At 49.7% G+C, this 23,082-nt stretch overlaps 1 protein-coding gene across 1 annotated transcript in view; it reads left to right on the plus strand.

The window, feature by feature from the left end:
- The first annotated feature begins 6,416 nt into the window (after positions 1–6,416).
- LOC144180023 (neprilysin-1-like) overlaps positions 6,417–23,082 on the plus strand; it is a 35,138-nt gene continuing 18,472 nt past the window's right edge. Inside the window, exons 1-4 of the mRNA XM_077708430.1 lie at positions 6,417–6,550; positions 8,806–9,093; positions 10,364–10,558; positions 11,472–11,576. Coding sequence (XP_077564556.1) covers positions 8,898–9,093; positions 10,364–10,558; positions 11,472–11,576 — 496 coding nt within the window. The 5' untranslated portion in view covers positions 6,417–6,550; positions 8,806–8,897. The remainder of the gene's footprint in view (positions 6,551–8,805; positions 9,094–10,363; positions 10,559–11,471; positions 11,577–23,082) is intronic.

The raw sequence follows: 23,082 nt of genomic DNA on the forward strand, positions 1-23,082 counted from the left end.
GTTCGCGTGATCAGCGAACGTACGACGGCATGCGCTACTCCGCTGCTACCTTGCAGTGCACCGCCGCCGCCGGCCAGAATGTTGCAAATCGTGTTCGAATCTCCCGCGCGAATTTCCCGTGGTTCGGATTAGCCCCGCGCAAGGGAGCAGCGAGCATGTTGTTGCATATCGTGTTTGAACCTTTCGCGCAAACGTCAAGAAGTTTGGATTAGCGGAGACAGGAACAGAGTCTGGGGAAAGTGTAGGGGGAGGGCGCTCCTTGGTGGCGACACATGAAACATTGTGAAAGAAAGCCGGTGAGAGAGATGACGCGGTAGCCGCACGTGTCGTACTCCATTTCGCCCTTCGCGAGACGCTCCTCTCCGTTTTCTTTCTTTCGTCGCTGCTGCGCTCGCTCACTCGGTTACGCAGACATTAACAGACGCCGCTACCGCGAAGCCCAGCTAACGGCTGCCAAAGGGCTTCCTCCTAAAGCGACTGAAACCCGCCGTCGCGGCGTATGTCACTTCTAAGCACGCGTACATGACCGGTTCCCGGTTTATCCGTGCGCAGTTTTTTAGTGAAAAACAGTGGTAGGGAGAAGGGGGGGCGTGCACGCGCAGCTGTAGGTTTCATGCCGGTACTGATGGATGGTATGTCTGTTGTGCTGGTACGAGATTTGAACGCGGACGTTAAACGATCCAATGGGACCTGTCCGGAGTCCATAGTGGTAGAGCGGATTGGGTTTGTGTGTTAGGCTAAGTTCAGATTACCGACGCAAAACCCATATCGTGATATATAGACGTAAAAAAATGCAATGTCACGCAGTTCGATTTGCTGAGACGTGAAATTACGTCATTCTTTAGGTCATTGCGACAGTTGCGGCAACAGTCTGAACCCGGCCTTACACAAACAGTAAGATGCTGAAGACGCGGGAGGGACACAGACAGTTCTATGTTTATCAGCTAATGGCCTAGGAAATATGCTCCCTCGCAAATTACGACAAACGTGTTTTGTTTCGTGCGCTCCGTAGACTGCGTCCAACTTTGGAGGTCGTCCTGCTTCACAGAGTGGAAAGGCACTAATTTTTTGTATTCGCCTCTATCAGAAAAGAGGCCGCCGCCCCAGGGAATCGAACCCGCGACCTCGTGCTTATGAGCACAACGCCTTAGTCACTGAGCCACCGTGGCGGGTCGTGCGGTGATATGTTTGGAATAGCAGTCCCTTTGTTTCGCACATATTAACCGCCATTATTAGTTTTTGCACTGTACTCATCATCACTGTTGTTTTGTGGTCGGTAGCGCTTTATTGTGTCCAAAATGAAATATTGGTGCCCAGTGATGCGCAATGCCCAATGCCCTTTGATGCCCAATGTTGCTGAGGAGCAACAACTTAAACAAAATTTTTCTCTCGCACTTTGCGGTTTTTTCAATATTTAGCACCATCTTTCCGCACGGTAAGCTTCTCGGAGCTTCGAAAATTAAAAAGAAGGCAGCACCTACTTCTGTGCGTTAAAAAAGTCTTGCTTATGCGTGCAAACTAGCATCCTGCCTCGGGGGCTCAATAGGCTAGTGACAGGTAAGCGAAATTGTGCAATTTTGTTGTTACAGTGGAACCCCGATGGTACGTCCCGCGGACTTACAACGACCCGCTTCTTACAACGGATCACTGCAGTCCCGACAAACTCCCCACAGAAACAACGCATTAAAAAATTTCCCCGCATTTCCCCGAGGGGAAGAATGTGAAAGTGAGAATGCATGAGTTGAATTTGCGCGGTTCGGTAATGTTCGCGAAAGAGAGATCACACACACACACACAACTACAAAGAAAGAAAGATGCATTTATTCACAGACACCTATTTGTGTTGTCGTTGTACTTGATTGCTAGAGCGGATCTCAGCTTTGAAATTTCGTGTCAGTACTCCTTTAAGCGGGTGCATTAGCCCTTCTCACGCCCGATTCCTGGCCAATCCCCCACGTGGGTATGTGCCATGTCAGCGGCCAGGCAGCGCGCGCCCATCTCCCCCCGTTGCCAAGGAAGACGAGGAGATTCCTGGCCAATCCCCCACGTGGGTATGTGCCATGTCAGCGGCCAGGCAGCGCGCGCCCATCTCCCCCCGTTGCCAAGGAAGACGAGGAGCGCGCGCACCCGCAGCTGTTGCTATGTGGACGGACGGCGGTCACCGGAATTCAGGGTCGCTTATAAAGTGCATTCGCACTTAAAACACCGATCGTATGATGCTCGGGTGCACGCAGTCCGCTTCATACGACGGATCCTGGCGCACATAAACCGACGTTTTTCCAATATTTTAGCCACTTCGCTGCTTCTTCCCGACCTTTCTTTAATCTGAACCCCCGTTTGACGCTGCATGCTCCAACGAGCTTATTCTAGTAACATTGGCATGCCCGTAGGCGGGCCAGACCACTTGCTGAAGAAGGAAGGAAGGAAGTAAACTTTATTTTCCTGAGCACCCTTAGTCCAGGGCGCCGTCTTGGGAAGCCGTGGCCATGGCTTCCCCCACTCTGGACGTCAGCAGGAGCTGTGTCGCAGCGCTGGGGTCAGCCAGACTTGCCTCCCAGGATGCTAGAGTTGGATTCGGGATGGGGGTCAACTTTGGATGTCGATCACAGGCCCATATTGTGTGGAATATGTTTGGGTAACCTCCGCAGAACGCGCAAGTAGGGGTGCCGGGTAAATTTCGATAGCGATGTGTGAGATCTTCAGAGGGTAATGTGTTTGTCTGAATCTGTCGGACGAGGACGGACTGCCGCCTTGTGAGTGTACGATGGGGGGAGGGATGTACCTTGCGCTGCGCGCGAAAAGACTCAAGACGCAAGCAAGCACGCCTGTATTCCTGAGCGGGAGTTGAAGGCCCAACGCAGCAGCAGAGCGTCAACGCACCAACTGCGAGAAGTCGAAGTTCAGATGGCAGGCGGACCGTGAATTTGAAGGTCCCATCGAGCCGGCGACGAATTCGAAAACATACGATGCAACCCCACGGCGACGACCGAACACGTGCTTTTCCCGCCCACTCAATCCAAGTTTCTTCCTTTCACGACTCTCTCTCTCTCCCTATATCTGTGCTCTCTGCTTTTCAGTGTCTTCCAAAGCCGCGTTTTCACTCCGCTCCTTTCTTTGCTACGGTGCCTCGATTAACGAGCGTCCGCCTCAAGGGTGGAACGGTGGAGACAAGTATACGCTGGCGCCGCCAGTTAGCGTCCCCCGCTGGTTGCGGCAGCAAGTCACAGCAGCAAGACCGCGCTATCATATTCGCCGCAAAGCGGTTTACTCGCGAAGTTTAAATCATCGTTTCTATTTTGCACTGCTGACTCTTGTGGGAAACGGAAATAGATATTCATTGAGCACTTTGAGCAATAGCGGGCCCCCGGCTGTTCAAAGGGTTTCTCCACCCAGTACGGCAATGTCGTTTTTGTTTTTAGACGCGGCTGCATCTCATTCACTCGCCTTGTCCCTCCATACGGCGTTGTTGTTGTGCGTCCACACCCCTCCCCCATTCTCCTCGCCGCGCGAGCTGCGCTCTCCGCCGCTCACCCGCTCTCCTCTCCGATAGCGAACACTCTCTCGCGAGGGACATTGAATTGGATTCGATTGGGTTGGCTTGGCTTGGATTGGATTGGATTTGGATTGGATTGGATTAAAGTGGATTGTGTTGGATTGTGTTGCGTCATAGCCGCGCCACGTTGCGTCATAGCCGCGGTCGTTCCAGCACCGGCGTTCCGATTTCCACCTATGCGTTGAATGCAGCCTAACAATTCTGCTATCGTCCGCGCAACCGTAAAATGCACCGATCACTGTGATAACAGGAATGCTAGCACCACTGAAGACAAGGCTGCGAAGCGGCGTGAACGTGATGCTGAACGCAAACGATTGAAGCGAGCAGCCGATTCCGAACTTCGTAAACGTGATACCGAACGCAAATGGTTGAAGCGAGCAGCCGATGCTCGCTGTGGCGTCGCATCTCCACAGGGTTCCCCTCGCGGGAAGGTTTGGTAATTTTTATATCTGCTTTGTACTATGGTTCGTTTGCTTAGCCTTGGCAGTTTTACACTCGTTTTTCCCCTATCAATTTGCTTGACCACTTCGGCTTTACGTCGCTCGCGCAAGGCACGGGGTTGGCGAGCTATCGCCGGTCGGCACGGGTGTCACGTAGCGCGAGGTACTTGGCTGTCGGGTTAGCTCGGACTCTGTTGAGGGGTAGAAGGCACATCGTAGGCGCTGTTAGATGCAAAGCATCTTTAGCTGGGGGTATGTCCGTTGTCCATTGTACGTTGTCCGTTGTTGTCCGTACCTCTCCTCCTCATCCCCTCTCCACGCCAGCTGCGCGATAGCGCGCGCATGCGCGCCTTTTCCTCCGTCCTCCTCTCGACGCCAGGGCTATATATAACCGCGTGCACGCGCCGCTGCCAAAGCACCGGAACAGGTGCAGCTGCTTGTATACTCCCATCCCTCGACGACAATCGTACCTGCCACCTCAACTTTATTGTTAGCTCCACGACAGCAGAAATCGCAGCCCTACATCTCGCCTGTAACATGGCAAAAGACCACCTCCCATTTGACACCATATCCATCTTTTCCGACTCAAAGACTGCATTGCAAAAGATCCTCAACCCCAACCGTGCTGCCCCGTGCATTCACAACCTAATTGTAAAGATTCACCAACTTGAAGAAGGGTGCAAGGCCCACTTCCATTGGATCCCAGGCCGTATAGGTCTCCAAGGAAATGAGGAAGCGGATGCTCTGGCCCGCGCTGCCCACAACTCTCACCAACAGTCCTTCGACGTCTTCACAATGGACGAGGCCCGCAACATAACTAAACGACAGTTAAATACATCCCACCCCGACCCCCGAGTCTCCCACACAAATCCACCGGCCCCCTCCCATCCCAAGGCCTCCAGAAAAGACCGCTCTCTGCTTCTCCGCCTCAGAACAGGCTACTCCTGGACCGACGAACGCAGACATCGACTACAAAAGACAGGTTTCCCCTTATGCCACCTATGCCAAGACGCAAATGACACAATTCAACACCTCCTCTGCGAATGCCCTCACTTTGACGCCCCTCGCACCTCTCTCATCAACGCACTGAGAATACTCAGACTATCACACTCCACCCTTCAAGGTGTGCTCTTCCCAAATGGACCGGACTCCACCCGCCTCAAAGTAGCATCCCTCATCGTCAAATTCGTCGAAGCCTCCGGCCTCTCTGAACACCTCTAAGCTCAACCCTACCTACCCTCCCTCTACCTCCTACCACCTTCCACCCCCTACATTCCTCGCCCTCTTCGCCCCCCTAACCAAAACCCCGTTGAGGTGTCCTCTCTGAGAGACAGTTACCGGGTTTTTTCCTCACTCCCTTTCCTCTCCAATAACCTCAAACAACAACAACAGTTGCTTCGTCGGATGAGTCTCGCTTCGGCGTTTGATGAGTACCGACAGTCCTGCTAGCGGATTGGCTGACACAAGTTCAGCCAGCATCAGCCAACCAGTCAACAGAGCCGTTTGTCAGAGGGGAACCCTGAGGTGATACGAAGCATCGCGGAGTTGCCAACAACGTTCACGCGATGTGGGTAACCAACGTAAGTGAAAATAAAGGTAACTCCGCGATGCTTCGCATCACCTCAGGGTTCCCCTCGGGAAGATGGTGTAATTTTTTAAATTTGGGATTTCAGCTAAAGATTCCCAGATCATGCAAGAAAGCGCTAAATAATAGTTTAAATTAGTTCTCAGCCAACCTGTCCTGTGAGACCGTCTGCTAGGCCGGCATTTACCCGCACCCCGGTCGTACGACACCCAAATACGACGCTTTCTCGCGGTCCCTTCAAAGTCGTATTATTAGGATTCGACTGTATTAAATATGATAGCAATACAAACTTTACGTTATTGTCGTCACTTGAACCATGAATCATGCCGAACTAGGTAGCTTTCTTTTTCAACTGATACATGGGCAGCCAGTGCCCAGTGTTTCTCAGTGCTCAAGTTGTCATTGTGTCCAGCCGTATGACTCAAATTTTTTTCTGACTTCATATTTGTGATGTCGGAAGTTCTTTAAGAACATAAAAAAGTTGACAATCTTAAGCGCCGATTTAGGTTTTGGGCGCCAAAGGGCTAGGAGCCTTTGCCACTGTGTTGGCGAATTACAACACGTAGGCAGTGTCCCACATGGTCGTACGTAGTCAGCGCAAAAGTGCACTTTCAACGGAAGAACTGAAGCTCTCTCTCGATGATCGCTAGACTGCACGTAAGTCACTGCGCATGCGCCCGTTGCACAGCAACAGCTGACACGGGCCTCGAGCTCGGCCTGTTTGGTTGCTGAGTCACGTCATGAGAGTTAATGCTCTTCGCCTATTTTTGTCAACCATCGAAAACATTTGCGCAATTTGAAGTATATTCTACACGCAATGCGCCAATGGGCGTGATTCCTCGTTTCTACTTTCCGCTCCAGTGTGGACGTACATTAAAGGATTAAACAAAGCCGGGAAAGAGAGGCCGTTTTTTAACACATTCTGGCGGGTCAATACTCTTGGAAACACAACCAACACGTCCATTACCAACGGTAAGCTAACCACGCTGATCTCCTGCCTGATTTTTAGAGAATTATTCCAGTAGGGGGGGGGGGGGGGGGGTAGAGAGGTCTGAAATCGTAAATTTTCGGTTCATGGCGTCCAAAATAAGGCTACGTTTCAGGAGAGCGCTGTAACTGAAAGCAACTGATCGTACTAACGACGAAAGAAAATCGCAAGTTTAAAGCAATGCTTTAGGTAGGCTAAACGAAAACCTGACGGCGGTAATCTCGGAATCATGGCTAGACGGTTAAAACCCGATCTGACGATGTAACCGGGAAAAGCTGATTATATCGTAAAATCGACACCTTTATAAAGTCGGAAATACATTTCACAAGCAGTCGATGCCATAAATTTGATGTCTAAAAGGAGGTTCACCCCAGCAGCTACCATGACATCGTAAGTACGGCGGCCGCAGCGCTTGGTTGCTGATAATTTAGCAATGCGCTAAAAGTCCGCTGTGAAAGTAAGCGCAATGAAGAGCTGGTGGTTCTAGGGAACAGGAATTTATTTTTAGGGGCGAAGCTCCTCTTGCTCGGGCCAATTCCCGCGTTGCGCCGTCGGCGTGTCCACTAGTTCTCGAGGCGACCGCTAGAAGTGCAGCTGTGCAATAGTTCATAGGCCACCTGCTAGATGGCGCGCCGCCGCTCAATGCGGCGAGTCACAAGCTACTCATCATGAACATTTTGGAAGCGAAGGCAGCGGCGCGGAGAGCTCGCGACGCGGCTGCAATGCGGGCCTGCCGCCAAGACCCCGCGGTGAGAGCTCGCGAGGCCGAAGAAAGACGCCAGCGTCGGCAGCAATCGCAAGCCAGTACCAACATCGATCCGGAGGCGGCGGCAGCGGCGTGGGCTCGCGCAGCCGACGCAAAGCGGCCTCGTCGACAAGCGGATCCCGAAGTGAGAGCCCGCGAAGCACAGGCGGCACGCAAGCGGCGGCAAGAGAACCTCGAATAGGAGCGGGCGCGGTATAATTGCATCGATATGTAAATATTAAACATCGTGTATATAAGTGTATATACAATCACACCTATAACAACGTGTCGAGTGTTTATAGGATGTGTGGTCGAATGTTTCATGGTTTTACAGATAAGCATTGGAACTTCGCCCCAGTCATCATCACTCACTTCGTGGAGATAGCGGGATTTTTCTGTTAAAGGAGTCTATGATTTATCCGGCGTGCGCTTCGTTAGCATTGGGGAGACAGACTTTTCGTAGCACGCAAGCGTCTTCAACGCGTCCTCGGTTCGGTTCCTTTGTGAGCCCCAGCAAAGCGCCTGAGAAATTAAATAGGGTTCATCACGGGGACTAGAGCGGGCACAGGAGCTTCATCAGTTTTTTGAGTATTCAGCATCCTCCGACACCCCTTGTTCGCCGGAGACTAAAGGCACGTGCACACAGTAGCGTCAAACTTGCCGCGCCATTCTTCCGACGGCCGCCAGCGGCGTCGCACCGCAGCCTTCACCCGCAGCGCGCGCGACGCCGATTGCGGCCGTCGGCAGTGCGGCACGGCAAGTTTGACGCTACTGTGTGCACATAGCTTAGCTGTGGGATTTCTTCATTGTTGAAAACGTCCGTCGTGCCGACGTCTGCGTGGGTGCTCAGATAGTCATGGAATCTCATAAGTACGGCCACCTCGATAAGTCGACAAAGCTGTTTAGAGAAACTTGGCTGGATTTCTTCTCGCTCGATGAGGGCTTTCAGAACTCGATACAACCTCAGCAGGAGATACAATAATCTTCATGGCGAAATACATTCAAAATTGCAGTTGTTAACTGTGCCCGTTTCTCGAAATACCTTGTTAAATCGGGAATGGCAGTGGCACGCGTCAGCCAGTGGAGCCTCAGGTCGCAGCCTGGGGAGACCGCTGTGTGCTGCTTGGCCGTAAGGGAGCGCTCCTGGTAGCTCGTGCGCACATGGATGGTGGGTGGGGGGAGCGTTGTGCACGTGCAGATAGGCTTCCCACGCCCTCACTGATGACATGTCCGTTGTGGTGGTGGGAGATTAAGACGCCAGGGCAACGTGTCTTGGGTCCTCCGTTGTCAAGCATTTTTTTAGATATGTATATATAATACTATAAGCCTCATTCGCAAATTTTAGTAGTTTACTGCGTTGCTCGTTTGCACTGTTTTGGGGCGGACATCACACGCGCAGAAGGACGCATTAAAGTGTCAAACGTTTTTACATTTATTACCCCTGTACATTTATGAAGCCATGTCTGATTCTAGCGTGCTTCGTGTGCTTTCCAGACGACTGGGAGCGGCTCTTCTTGAAGTATGCAAACTACGAAGGATCGCACTTAGTGATCATCTGGGACAATGCCCCCCTTGTTATAGAGCACATGATTGACGACAGCGAGGGCATCGGTCCTAAGGACTCTCGGCTCCTCATGGGATGGAGTCTCCTGCGTCGGCTCATGCCTTTTGCCAGCGGCCGTCTCATGGCCAGCTTCTACGCGCCAAACATTGAAGAGCACTGCTTCCGTACTGTGAGCGGAGTGATGGATGTGGCCCTTCTGAAGCTCTTTTTTGACAAGTGTACGTATGCGCACTTTCCTCCTCGTGTCCTGCTGCTGCAAGAACGCGTGGAAAAACGTGGCGAAATTTTCGTGAACGCGTATTCATGGAAGGCCTGAGTTGAAAAGATCAAACCACGACTGGTAGACACATATTTGAATAGGTGGGCAAAAACAGGACAACAAGAGCAAAATAATGCTCTGCGAAACCACGTTAGTATATCTGCAAAAGTTCATTTATTTCCTTGGAAAACTGGGCGTGTTGGTACATAATCTAGGCAAAACAGCGCAAAAAAGGCAGGGACCGAGAGAGGTACACGACAGGGACTGCGCTGAACTATCAACTGGTTTTATGTTGAGCAAGACAATATTTATACCCGTCTAACCTAAGGCGCACGCGTAGAAAATGAAGTTCTTTCTCAGACAGGGTAATAGAGGCCGTGCTGACGCATGCCTCACCAAGGGTTAGGATCCATTCTGATTCTACAGTTTCACGTGACAGCCGTGATTTGCACTTTCTAATGATGAAAGTGTGCTGTAATTCTGGCAAACAGTCCTTGCAAATTCAAACAATGGCTTGCCAGGAAGCCATACCTGCTTTTAGCGCAGTCCCTGTCCTCTGCCTATCTCTGTCCATGTGTAATTGTTGCGCTGTTTTGCCTAGTTCATTTTTTTTCGCCCTTATTTGTTGCTTGCCCAGTTACTAAAGAGCCTCAGGGACAGCGTTCTGTTGCTTAATCTTAGGCTATCCATGACTGCATTGTATACTGCAATATTTGTTTAAACAAGAAACTTAACAAAGCAAGGAAGAATGCACATAAATATCGGCAAAGGAAACTAAAATTCCGCGATTACAGGATATGGCTCGAACATCTGCGAACAAAATTCTCTCTCTGCAACTTCACGCTACTATTTTCAGTTAGTGTTTTCACGTAATTAGTAATGTTGGTAATGCACTACTTCCGGATCGAAGTGCTGTGGAAGTGAGATAGGGTTTCTACTTAATTAAAGACATAGGTGTCTGCCTATGAAAGTCCTGCTCGCTGTAGTCTTGAGGGAAGACATCTCACTGCTTAAGTGCGGTGAGAACCCCGAAAGTTCACCTTCATGTTTACTGACAAGGAAAGTGCTAGTTTAAGTAGCTTGGATTACCCCACGCTACCGCGTTAAATCTAAAAAAAAACCTAGTAACGCTATCGCTTCAATCAGCAATAACTTTTTCTTTATATGTACTATTAGTCATTCTGTGCCTGTCAGCCTCTAGATTGACCAATTCTTGTCTGTCCTTGCAGTCGTTCCTGAATCGGTGGTGCAGAAGGCAATGCGCATGGCAAAGCTCATGCTTGGTCAGCTAAAATCCAAGATCGAGAACAGTTGGATGAAAGGAGTCATGCTAAAACTGGCCATGGATAAGGCTGCAAACATGCAGCTGAACATTGTCTACCCGCCGAACTTCCGTGTTCCTGGAGCCATCGAAGCGTTCTTCTGTGAGTAGTGGGTCGCTAATAAATCAGAGAAATTAAAATTCAGATTTAACTTTGTTCAAGGAACTGGTACCAAATTCTCCGTTTTTCTCTCTCCCTTCCCACTCTGCGCGCTTGGCAACTGAATGGTATATTACATTGGAGTCACCCTGAAAAACACATTTATTTCAACTTTTTGGCTGTGATGCTGTCTCTTTGAAGTGGAGCACAAGGTTAGAATACAGAGTACATAAAGGGTTCTTCAGGAGCGCCGCAAGTGCATGGAAGCATGCGTTTAACAATCTACAGCAAGAAAAATGGAAAAGTAAACAATCGAGGTGCACGGTTGGGCGAGTTGGTAATGCACTTCAACACTACAGCGTGGCCAAAACCAAGGACTAAATGCGAGGCACACAGGAAGCGGGCCCCTTTCAGCAACCGCCCAACGCTGCCCTATATAGAGTTAAGTAAAATACGGAAATAAAGCAGGAGCTCTCTCCATCTCCTTCATAGAGGACAAGAACCTGCCACAAAAGACAGGAGCGCGGAGTCGGCAATAAGTCTTACAAGCTCTGCCGAACTCAGAGCTATAGCTGTGTCACACTCACTGACGACACTGCAATTCAAAAGTTAAGCTATAAAGGGAAACAAGGGGCAGCCGCCGCCTCCCAAGCACACCGTCCATTCCCACAAGTGGCAGCCCCGTGCCCGGATCACGGAGACAACAGTAAGGACTCCTCGTTGGGCTGCAACGCCCCGCTTGTTGTCGTTGTTTCACGTCTTTATTTCACTTAATTTGCCCCTGGGGGGCTGCTGTGAAATGAAAAAAAAAACACTTAAGGGGATCAAAAATGAAGAAACGAGGTCCTGGGCAGTTGCGGATCGGGGGCCCACGTCGCCATTGTCCACTGCGGAGGTCTCCCGGTGTGCCCCTCAGGCGGCATGCCCGAGGGCGAGGAGCCTGGCGCCAGTGGGCGGAGCAGCTGGATCCAGAAGAAACTCGTCCAATGCCCGCCAGAGCTCGACGGCGGTCGAAATTGGGGTAGATGAGTCCGGCCAGGCCCAAGCTCGCAGGGAGGTCGGGCGTACCTCGGGCCGCAGAGTGGCCAGGGCTCGAGTCAGGGAAAGCGAGTAGAGCGGACAGGCCCAAAGCAGATGCTCCAGGTCCGCTCGAACTAGGCACGTATCACACGAGCCCAAGCTGTGACGGGATGAACCAGCGTTTTGGGGTCTACGGAAACGCTGCAGTATGAGTGGGGTTAAGAGTGTGCCAGCCTGGACTTGGCGGATAGTGACTTGCTGCCGCCGACTGAAGACATGGCCAGGAAAAGGAGGGATGCCAGAGGGTTGTGGGCGCTCATTAAGTATTCCGGGCGATACTTCTTAGTTTGAACGATGGCTTCTCTTGGGTCGTAACTTGTTGGTGGCGGCTCTGTTTCGTGCTCCGTGTCGTCCTCCGGACTAGGGCGTCCCGGTTGCGCGGATTGGAGTACAGCGCGCGCTAGTCGGTTTGCCTTTTCGTTACCCGGTATGCCCGAGTGGCCAGGTATCCAGTGAACTGTGAAGTCGTGGCCCAAGATGCGGAGCCCGCTGATGTACTGACGAAGGTGGCTGACTTCAGTGGACGTGTGCCGAGCGTCGTCACAGGCCCTGTGAGCTTCCTGTGAGTCTGTAAAGACATGATAGATGTGCTTCAGACTACGGTCTTCTGAACTGCGCTGAAAGCTCAGGTGCTTCAGTAAATCCAATATGGCGTGAAGTTCTGCCCCGGTGCTGCGTCCCGGTTCTTTTGTGATGTGAAGTTTGCGTCCTTGTGATGTGCCGTCCTCATTAACCCACGCTGTGGTGAAGTTGGGAAGGTGCATGGTACATGCCGCATCGGTATAGAAGACGTGACTTTTTTCGCCTACGGGGAAGTACACTTTTAGACAACGAAGCCACTCCCCATGACGTTTTGCGTATGCCTGTCTTCGGACTTCTTGATCATTTCCCATGTTCCGCGGTAACGGCTTGGCATCTGTCAGGGCAATGCATTCCCATGGCGGTGACTGTTGAGGTATGGAGGGAAGTACGTGTCCCTCCCCGGTGATGTCGACTGCAACCGTGCGACTTGCGTGTGCATTTGTACCTCGATGAGATTCGAAACAGTATTTATCATGCTGTAGCTGTTGAGAGCATCTATGGGAGTGTATCTCGGAAGGCCGGTTGCAATCCTCCGAGTTTCGTTGTTGAGGCGCTCTAGGGTCAGTAGTTGCGTTTTCGTTAGGGAATGATACGGTGCCCCGTACAGTATTCGCGAGTGGATGGACGCTTGGATGAAGTGGCGCAGTTCTCGTTCTTTTACTCCCCGCGCTCGATTTGTGATCCAGCGGAAGATGTGCGTGACCTGCTTTATTGTTCTCATTATGCGTGCGTGCCACGTGTTGGATGTGCATGCCTTGTCCAAAAACATTCCGAGAATGCGGATTACGGCTTTCCGCTGTACTGAATTCTATCGAAGTTGTAGATGGATCGCCTCTTTCTCCGCAGTCTTCGACTGCGAACGCCTGACTCCATGTATAACGACCAGTTCTGTCTTTTCGGGGGCTGTTGACAGGCCGACTTTGTTTGTATAGGCATCAATGGCGTCTAGGGCGGCTTGAAGGGCTGTTACTTGTTCTCCGAGAGATCCCGTTTTTGTCCATACTGTGACGTCGTCCGCGTAGATTGCATGTTCAATACCGGGTATGCAAGCTAGTTGTTGTGGGAGGCTGTCCATCACAATATTAAAGGGAGTGGAGGATATGACGGAGCCTTGGGGAACTCTCACCCGGTTGTATTTGGTTGTGCTAAGCTCTGTTCCGATTTGAACGAGAAAGGTCCGATCTTTTAGGATGGCAGCAATGAAGTTATGCATGCGCCCTCTGATTCTCAATTCTTTCACCGCTTGCATGATGGAGGTGTGAGGTGTGGCATCAAAGGCTTTCCTCACATCGACTCCTGCAACAATGCGCGGGAATGGAGACCTTGCGCCGAGAACGTCGCTTTTTAAGCGAGGCATAATGTCCTGTGTGGTTAAACTAGGTCGGAAGCCATTCTGGGTGGGGGCCAATTTTTGGTTGTCTTCTAGCCACCAAAGCAGGCGGGCATTCACCGTGCTTTCCATGATCTTGCACAGGCATGACGTGAGAGACACCGGCCTAAGGTTTGCAAGACTGTTAGGAGGCTTGCCCGGCTTCGGAATGGGCTTCACGATCGAATGTAGCCATTCGTCTGGCAGCTTTAAGGACATACACAGTCGGTTGAACTCTTGGAGCAGCGCTGCTTTGCACGGGGTGGGAAGATTTTTAACGTGCACTACACTGACGCCGTGGGATCCTGCGGCACTGCGCACGTCCGCCCGCTGAATCGCACGCTCCAGTTCGTTCATCGTGAATGGACTATTCATAGCCTCAGCATCGGGAGGTCTAGTGTCCATGTCGTATGTGTCGGCATTCGGGGCGGACGTCTGCGGGAAGAAGATGTTCGCTGCCTTTTCGGCCATGTCTTGCGCGCTGACGCCTTTCCTCAAAGCCACTCTTGCGGCCGCATTGTTGGGCTTACGCTGCCACAAAAGTGCGCGAAGGATGGCCCATAAACGAGCTGAATTTGTACGACCATTCATTTGCTCACATGTGTCCATCCACCGTTCAGATGTGAGTTGGTTTGTGTAGCTCTCGGTTTCCTCGTGAATGCGGCGGAGCTTCATGCGGAGGTTTTTTGGGCGTCCGCGTTTTCGGTAAGCGCCCAGAAGTCTCAGCTTGTTGTTCCACAAAGATAACAGGTGCTTGTCCAGATCCGGGTGGTCTTCTGGCACGCTTAATGTTTTGGTAGCCTTGCGCTTCGCCTCTGTCATCGCTTGTGTGAGCTCCGATACATTCGCTGTCATTGGCAGCGTATTGAGAATGTCTCTATAGCCATCCCAGTGCGTGACGCAGCAGTCTCTCTTTACTTGTGCCCCTCTTCCTGATTTGTTGCTTCCGGTCTTAATGGGGACAACAATAGGAAGGTGATCAATGCCCATCGGATCTTCCAGAACCTTCCACGTGCAGAGCTGAGGTCTGGACGTCCAGGTGAGATCTGGCGTCGTATCTGCTTGTCTGCTTGTTTGTCCGATACGGGTGTACACGTGTGGCAGATTAGCAGGGAGAGACCAAGGTGGTCGACGTCTTCCATCACCTTCCTGCCCCTCCGGCTGCATGTCGCATAGTTCCACGCCGTGTGTTTCAAGTTGAAATCTCCACACACGAGGACAAGGTCCTGGGGGCACAGCTTTTGAAAATGTGCCATGAAACTTGTGTCCGGTAGGGGGTTCTTGAGTTTCGTACAGAAATTCTCTGGGTTAATGTAGACTGAGAAGACGAGGACGGTCCGTTGCGGGGAAAGTTGAACGCGGCATCCCGTCACATTGGTGTTGGATGAGCACCACGAGTCCGTAACCAGTTGGGTGTGAACAATTGTTCTTCGAACATATACAGCTGTTAATGCTCGTTCTTTAGGATCGTTTGCCGGACCGTAGCCTCCGTATCCTGGCAATTTAGCGATAGGACCATTTACATCCTGAAGAGCTATAACCGCAGGCGAGTTTTGTTGATTCAGCCCAAGACACAATATCAGATTTGCTTTCTTCCGCCGCAGCGAACGACAGTTCCATTGTATCACGGTCGCGGCTTTCGCCTCATCACCCCAACCGTGCCCGGAGCCCCTGTTACACGAAGGATGCAGAGCCATGGGTTTGCTGCGGTGAGCTCGCGTTTGGTGACGCCACATGAATTGCGCCAGCGAGCGCCGTCGCCAAAGCTGGCGGTGCCCCAAGAGGGAACATGCCGCTGAGCATCAGTTTTTCCATTATCGTGTGAACGCACGTTTCGACTATCTTCTCAAGCATTGCCTGAACCAGTGTAGTGATCTACGCCTCCAGCTGAGGCCATGCGGGCTTCCAGTATGGCTTCGAAGTTCGGTTGCTGAGGAGAGTCCGAGGGCTGTGCTTTGCCCTTGTTGTGTTCTAAGTTTACCCCGGGATGCCCCCCCCCCCAGCTGCAGGCCCACTGGAGTCGGTGGAGAATTTCGAGGCTGCGGCTTCGCGCACTAGGGCGGTCGGATGTGAAGCATGTGCATTCACGGCCCCAACAACGTTCACATAGGTAGACTGGCCATGCTGCGTTGCGTTGTCACGAGCACGTGGAGATGCACCGATACCTGTGCAGAAGTTCCGCAGCGCGGCCGTGATGACCGAAGGCCTAACGCCTTAATGTTGCCCGCCGTCCTGTGATCCGGTGGTCGAATTTTCAGACTTTCTTGGAGCTGAGGAGGAGTTTCTTTGCTTCATCTTGTTGATTTGCTTGTTAATTTCTACTCTCTTCGGACAGTTTTTCGCCGTAGCTAAGTGTGCGCCCCCACAATTGCTGCACTTAAGAGCTTGTTCAGGGCAGCTGCTACCTTCTTCGTATTGTCCTCCCCCGCATGTAGAGCACCTTGGTTTGTCGAGGTTCGGGCACTGTTCCTTTCGGTGGCCGAGCTTATGACATGTCTCGCACGTACATACACGAGCCTTGTACGGAAGTACCCGAACGGTAAAGGACCTGAGACCAATTCGATACGGTCGGCTGTTGCTTTGAAATGTCACAACAGCTGTCCCCTTGTTTCCCAGTGGGCGCGCGCTGATTATCTCGCACTTCCTGCAGTGAAGATTCTCCATCAGCTGTTCAGAGGTCATTCCTCCCGCATTTCGGATGATGCCGCGGACTTGCCCCTTGTGAATAGCCTCGTAAGCTTGAAACGCGGTAGGTTTCTCGTTGATCGGGAGCTTCTTGAGCGTCAGGAGAGTGTCCCGCGTTTCGTCGTCTGCTGCGTCTGAAGCTCCTGAAGCTCCTGCGTTTGAAGCTCCTGCGAAGGTATCGTATGACGATATTCGGACGGAACCGCTTCACATCAGCTGGTTTGCAGCTTGTGATATGGCACGATATTGCCTCATCTATGTCAATGAAGTTATCGTCCATGATCCTACAAGGCTGACATGGTTGCAGCACAACGGTGCGAACGTATACCGGTCGGCCTAAACTAGACTCCTCCGCAGCGGCTCCCGTTCGCTTCTTGCGTCTGTTTCGTGCTTCCTGCCATTCAGTTTGGTCAGAAACTTCTTCTTGAGCCATAATCTCCTGATCTGACTCGTATGAGTTGTATTCGGCATCCGTGACCCCATTGGCGTGAGCCTTGGTGCGAACGCCGGTGTAGTTAGGCCTAGCCCCGAGTACGGCGGCGCTTTGCTTGGTTGGTGCGACACCCCGCGCTCGCTTCTGACCTTGCTTGGCAGTCGGCATTATGCGCACGGCAGATGTAGCAAAGGAGTTGCACTTGTCTTCGCCTTCTGTTTGTTCAAGGTCCGCCAGGGGCGCGAAGGGATTGTTGTAAGGTAGCAGTAACGTCCGCACCGGCACCGAGTTCGGCCCTGCGACGAGTACCGTACTCCTGGGTAGGCCTAGTGAAGTGTCTGAGCTGGCGGAGTGTACGGAAGGCTGTAAATCCATATCCTCCGAGGCTGGGTCATTGGATGAAGCTCCGAGTAGGTCCATGGTGTTCGATGGTGCAGTAAAGACCGGAGTTGTGGGCCCCGGGCCCACAGGACCGGTGAAAAACGCCGTAATCGACGCAGCCGTAGCGAGGTGCGATCACATAGTCGTGCCACCTGGTGGCGACCCCCCAACGCCCCGGAATGGGTGCAGGAGCCACCCAAGAAGAGAAGCACGGAGGTCAGACGAGTTCGTTTAGAAATTCAAACAGATAACACACAGAACAAGTAGTAGTCGAACGAGCCCCTGGCTGATGACATTGAATGAATATAACGATTTATAAGGTTCGTGCAAGTGTCAAGAGGTTGCACGTAATGTTAAAAAAATGTGATTCATGTACAGAAACTAACTTCTAGTGATCTACGAAACAATTGACACTTGGTAGCGAGGCATAGGTGGTTGTATGAATTTTCACATGGCATATGTAAAGAAAATGAACAAAGAATGCACACGACCAAAGGCAGCGCATGCGGAATATGTGGAACAAAGTTGGAAACAAATAAAAGCACGAACAAAGAATGCACGCGTACAAACAGCAGGACATGCGGAACCAGGTTATGTTCGAAACTAGGAAACAAAGTGATCTTTCGTCCATAACAAGCGATAAAGCATGCGGAAGGATAAATTGACAACACTAGACCGAACAGTGCTTGAAAAGTATAATGATGTGATACGTGCAGTTATTATGCCTAAGCTAGACGGCATTATAGCCTCCCCAGAAACTCATTGATGGCTCTACAGATAGTGTTCAATTTGGGGATCAAGTATGATTGGCAAACGTCCATGTCATATTGGCTTCTGAATCCTGATTTCAGCCTGGTGACTGAAAACTGGTCGAATGAGTGTTTCAGAGTCGATGTGTTTTGAAAGCTACCGTCCCATCTCACTCACCACCATACTGTGTAAATTAATGGAACACGTTATTTATTCCCACATTACTCTTAACGTCCCAACTCTTTTTTCACCCCAATCAACATGGCGTTCTTAAAGGACTATCGTGCGAGACTCAGTTAGCGTAATTTATTAACGACATAAGCGCCCGCCTGAGCAATAATATTCCTGTAGTTACCATATTTCTTCATTTCGAGAAGGCATTTGACATAGTTCCACATAAGATTATTTTTAAAGCTATCTCGCCTAAACCGTGATCCCGCTGTATTCACTTGGTTACAAAATTTCTTAACTAGCCGTAAGGAGTTTATATTCTCTAACTCGCACTCTTCTAGCTTATCTCCCGTTTTTTAAGCATTGCCTCAAGGAACAGTTTTAGGGCCCTTGCTTTTTCTCATTTACATAAATAACTTGACAACTAATATTAAATCTAACATTCGTCTATTTGCTGTGGATTGTATCCTTTATGATCCCATATACACTAGTAACGACAATGTAATTCTTTAGCGTGACCTTCATATTCTTAGTATTATTAAAAAGTGGTGTGATACATGGTAATGTCTCTAAATGTCACTAAAACCTCATTACAGTCGTTCCATCGCAGTACGACATACGCATCGCAGCGCTATTCGCAGTTCCATTTGTTCAAACCTACAAATATCTAGGTGTTTCTTTTACCCAAGATTTGACTTGGTCAACTCACATTTCGAGCGCGACCAACGATGCTAATAGATTTCTTGGTTGTCTGCGCCGTAATTTACGATTTTGTTCTTCATCCGTTAAATTGCTAGCATATCAAACATTGGTCCGACCTAAACTAGAGTATGCATGTACAATCTGGCATCCAAACCTGTCTAATTTATCTCATACACTCGAATCTGTGCAAAACCGTGCGGGAAGGTTTATTTCTTCGGCCTACTCCTACCCCATAAGCGCGACTAAACTAAAAAACTAAGCTAATCTTCCTACACTTCAAACAAGGCGTAAAGTTAAGCGGCTGTGCTTGTTTCGTAAGTTTTATCATGCACGCATTGCTCCGACAGTCATTAAAGAAGTTTATCACCCCCCTGGCCGCATCAACCACACATTGGGTGTTCATCCAGGGAGGACGCTCACCCCTGCCCATCAGCATTTTTTATCAAAACTGCAAAAGACTGGAACGATCTACCAACCGACTCCATTGTCATTTGCAGTCCCATCCATTTTCATGAAGCATTTGAAGACATTCTGCACTGACATTCTGTACTGACCATCAACACATTGTTACCTATGAATGTCCACCCCTCATGTAAAACCCCCGAATAGGGGCCTTTGAGGTGTAACAAATAAATAAATAAAGAGGAAGGTTTGCTTTTTTTTCTTGCATCCGATCTAAATTTCTAAAAAAATTTTCCGTTTGTCCAATGTATTGTGCGCCACAAGTGCCATGCTCTAGCAGGTAAATTATGTTTGTGTCGTCGTAATCGATGTTGTCCTTGATCTGCATGGAAAAGCCGGGTGCCCTGCTCTGGGCGCTCGTTGTTAGTTTTATCGTCTCTCACAGCTCGAACCGGGTGTTCCGCACGGAGTGGAGCCAGTAAGAGTGCAGAAAACAACTAAAGCTACCCTAAGCAGTGGAGCTTTCATCACCAGAAGTAGCCCTTCTTTCGGAGTTCTGGCCACAAATTGTCGGCATTTCTCTTAACTCGAAACTCCACTTACCTCAAAATTATTTGGAGATTTTATGACTTCGAGTTAACGAGGTATCATTGTATTGTCAAATACTATAACCTATTTTATCTTCTCGCCCAACAAGAATTATACCATGCGGCACCTTCAATATGAAACAAAAAAATAGCGTTTACGTGGAACGAATAATGGAATTCACAAGAATGAAAAAATACGTATAATTTTCCTACCAGGTCACATAATTCTGCGGTCATGCTAAGCAAACTTTCTAGCAGACTAAACCTGTTTGTTGTGATATCTGCGTATTTATTTTCCTTTACGAATTTAAAATTTCTAATCTCATGAATCTAACCTTTTGAATTTCTTCATGAAACCCTTTATAGACATCATGTCCGTGATATATCCGCTTTTAAGCTTCTGAGTGGTTCTCAGAGCGTACTGTTAGGACTGTTTGCGTGTGAACATTTTTGTTCTTTTTTTCTATATATGTGATCTTATCGCATAAAGACGGAAAAAAGACTTTTCTTTGCTGACGTATATATTATTTTAACAATTACAATGAATTACCTGCTACAGAAATTTGCCGTGTCTGCACATGGCATTTCTTATGGGACCCTGCACTAGCCTTTGGCTTGGGATCCAACCAGAGTCTGTAAACTTTCGTAAAAAATACAAATGAGGGGCACAGTTTCGAAAGGATTCAATTATTTCAACTAAATAAGCTTTGTCAGTGTTCCAATTCGCAGGTGTATGTTCAATTTGAACAGCATAAAAGCAATGTAAACAAGCTTGCGAAAGTGTGGTGGAGAAGGCTCAGGATTCTGTTTTAGGTTAACCAATGAGCGGTTGGCAAACTCAAGGATTACGTCATATTGCGACGCCACCCTATCGGAAAACCCAGCGGCACTTGAGCTCCGCTTCCAGCGTTCACCTGATTATGGGACTACGTAACGCGGAAATACGCCGGACAAGGAAATGCGGGATCCGGCGCGCGCTGGAACGTAGCGCTGAAACACGCCGGAGACCACGCCGTCTCCAGCGTATAGCGTGGCCGAGGCTCGCGCTAGGCCTTTTTTTAAATAGCCGTGTAATTAAAAGCCACATAGCTGTTAACAGGAAATACAAAAGTTCTCCTTCCCGGAAACATAAGTAGCACTCCAAAATTTAGCCAGATTCATTTGGGCACTTTTCAGCTGATGTCGCCCTGCTAACTGCATTGTTACAACATAGCGTTCCGTCAGTAACGCTCACTCGGTTCATGAAAGCGAACTTATGCTCCCGGGTAAAAAAAAATATTAAACGAGCATCGACATTGCCAATAACCGGTAGAAAATTGTTTCTTTACATTTATTAGGGCCGCACATTAAAACACAAGTAAACAAAGGTTTCTGGAACGTGTTTTATTTAGAAAGCAAAACGAGAGAGAAATAAAATGAACAGTCAATCATTATCTGGATTCCTTGCCTTGGCGAAACTTGATCGTTGACAATGCATTCGTACAGCAAGGCCCGGAATGGTATTCTGTGGCGAACAGCGCACGTCTCTGTAGTGCAGCACTATCTCGACGAGTACGCACGCAAGATACCTGCGAAATCACGCAGGGGTCACTGCAATTTCAGTCGATTGTCGAAGCACATCGCACGCATTCCAAATCACGCTGTCTGCGATATTCGTGGTATTCACTCGTATAAAAGTGCCAATTATCCCAGGCACCATGATTTGTCGTCGCATAAAGAGTGCTTACTTCCAGATGCTTGGAATCCAGAAAAAAAGTTACGCGTAACTTGAAGTAGGCACAGCGCAGATGTAAAATGTGAACGAGCGACTCAGCCACGCAGCCACCGCCACATTTTGACCGAAAGACTAAAAGCAGGTGGGAACAAAGTGTTCCCTGGCCGATCACGAGAACTTGTTCCTATCCCCGCACCGCGAGTGCTGTCGCGCGACAGGCCTTCGTTTGTGTTGGTTCATCACCAAATTTTCTTCGGAACGGCCGGGCTAGAGCGAAGGCGCGCGTTTTCTTTCTTTCTACGATTATTCATGTTTTTAACACGTCTTGGTAATGCAATGGGTTCACTGGGGCCATTTTTGTTTCTTTTCACGCCGGGAGCAACAACTGGTTAGCTGGTTTTAAAAACTTTTCAGTAATCAAGCTTGATTGGACATATAGTTCGCGTTAAAATGAAAAGGTTGCTCGGTAGAAAAAAAAATTAAACAACGCGCCACGCAGATTGAGAAAATATGGCTCTCAAAGACACCCCAAAATAGATGTCAAAATAGTAAGCTGCAGTAATTACACCACGTCTTAAAAAAGCACGTCTTGCTTGTCTTTCATGCGGCCGTTTTGCCGACGGGGTGCCCTTATTGCCTGATTATTTTACCAAAGATTATCCACGGTACAATATATGCGACTGCAATTCCCTCAAACAGCCCCAGGAATTTGTGAAGTTCTTTATTTAACCATCTGTTTGGTTAACGGGCTACGCTTAGATGTTCCAACATTACCGTGATTTGTTCTAAATTGCGTTGTTAATTACCAAATTTGTAGCGAAGGTTTTTTTCAAACGCGGCCGGAATGCTAATAGCAGCAATACAACAAACTTTCATTACGACAGACGCTTGCAATGCAATTGAAGGAAATGATGGTCACTCGTACGCAGAATTCTTTCCGGGCAGCTCACGCTAGAAAAGTGGAACTTTGCGGCACCGCACGGCCACAACATTTGGTTCGGAGCATCTGCGTCGATCGCGGCGCTGGATTACAACAGGTCGACCACGTAACCGGCGCGCGGCGCCATGAGGCCGTACTATACCGTTCGTGCTATCCCGTTCGCCCTAGCAGAGGTCCAGCGCACAGAGGCAACGTCCCCCTCTTATTTGATGCTTTCCAGCGACTTCTCCGCGTTGCTGTCGCCCAGATCGGCGTTTTACAGTGTTTTCCGTTCTCTCCAGCGTATCGCATCGTTCTCCTACTGCGGGAAAATACGGTCCCCGTGTTGCTGTCGTCCAGCTCGGCGTTTTCCAGTGCTTTCCGTCCTTTCTAGCGTATTTTATCGCTCTCCTAATGCTAGAAAACGCGGTGTTTTTCGACAGGGAATGTAAAGTAATAGAGGTATTTGCGAATATTTGCATGCTGAATAGCTGTCATTTAAGGAGTAACACATTGGAGTACAAGTTCAAGGTAGTGCCAGCCCATACATCAATATCTCGCTGCGGAGATAAGATGGTTGACGTTTTCTACGGTAATGCCGAATCGGCGATTAATCAGTCAAGCACCCAGGACAATATTGTAATGGAAGACTAACACACCCATACAAAAATGCATTATGGACGTCTATGGAAAAATGTATGGTGAGCTATGGCCGCGTATGGGTTCCCATGGTCACCCATAAAAGGGCACAA

Source organism: Haemaphysalis longicornis, unplaced genomic scaffold, assembly GCF_048455015.1.
Source record: "Haemaphysalis longicornis isolate Haplotype H1 unplaced genomic scaffold, Haemaphysalis longicornis Haplotype H1 scaffold_4, whole genome shotgun sequence".
NCBI classification, from domain to species: Eukaryota; Metazoa; Arthropoda; class Arachnida; order Ixodida; family Ixodidae; genus Haemaphysalis; species Haemaphysalis longicornis.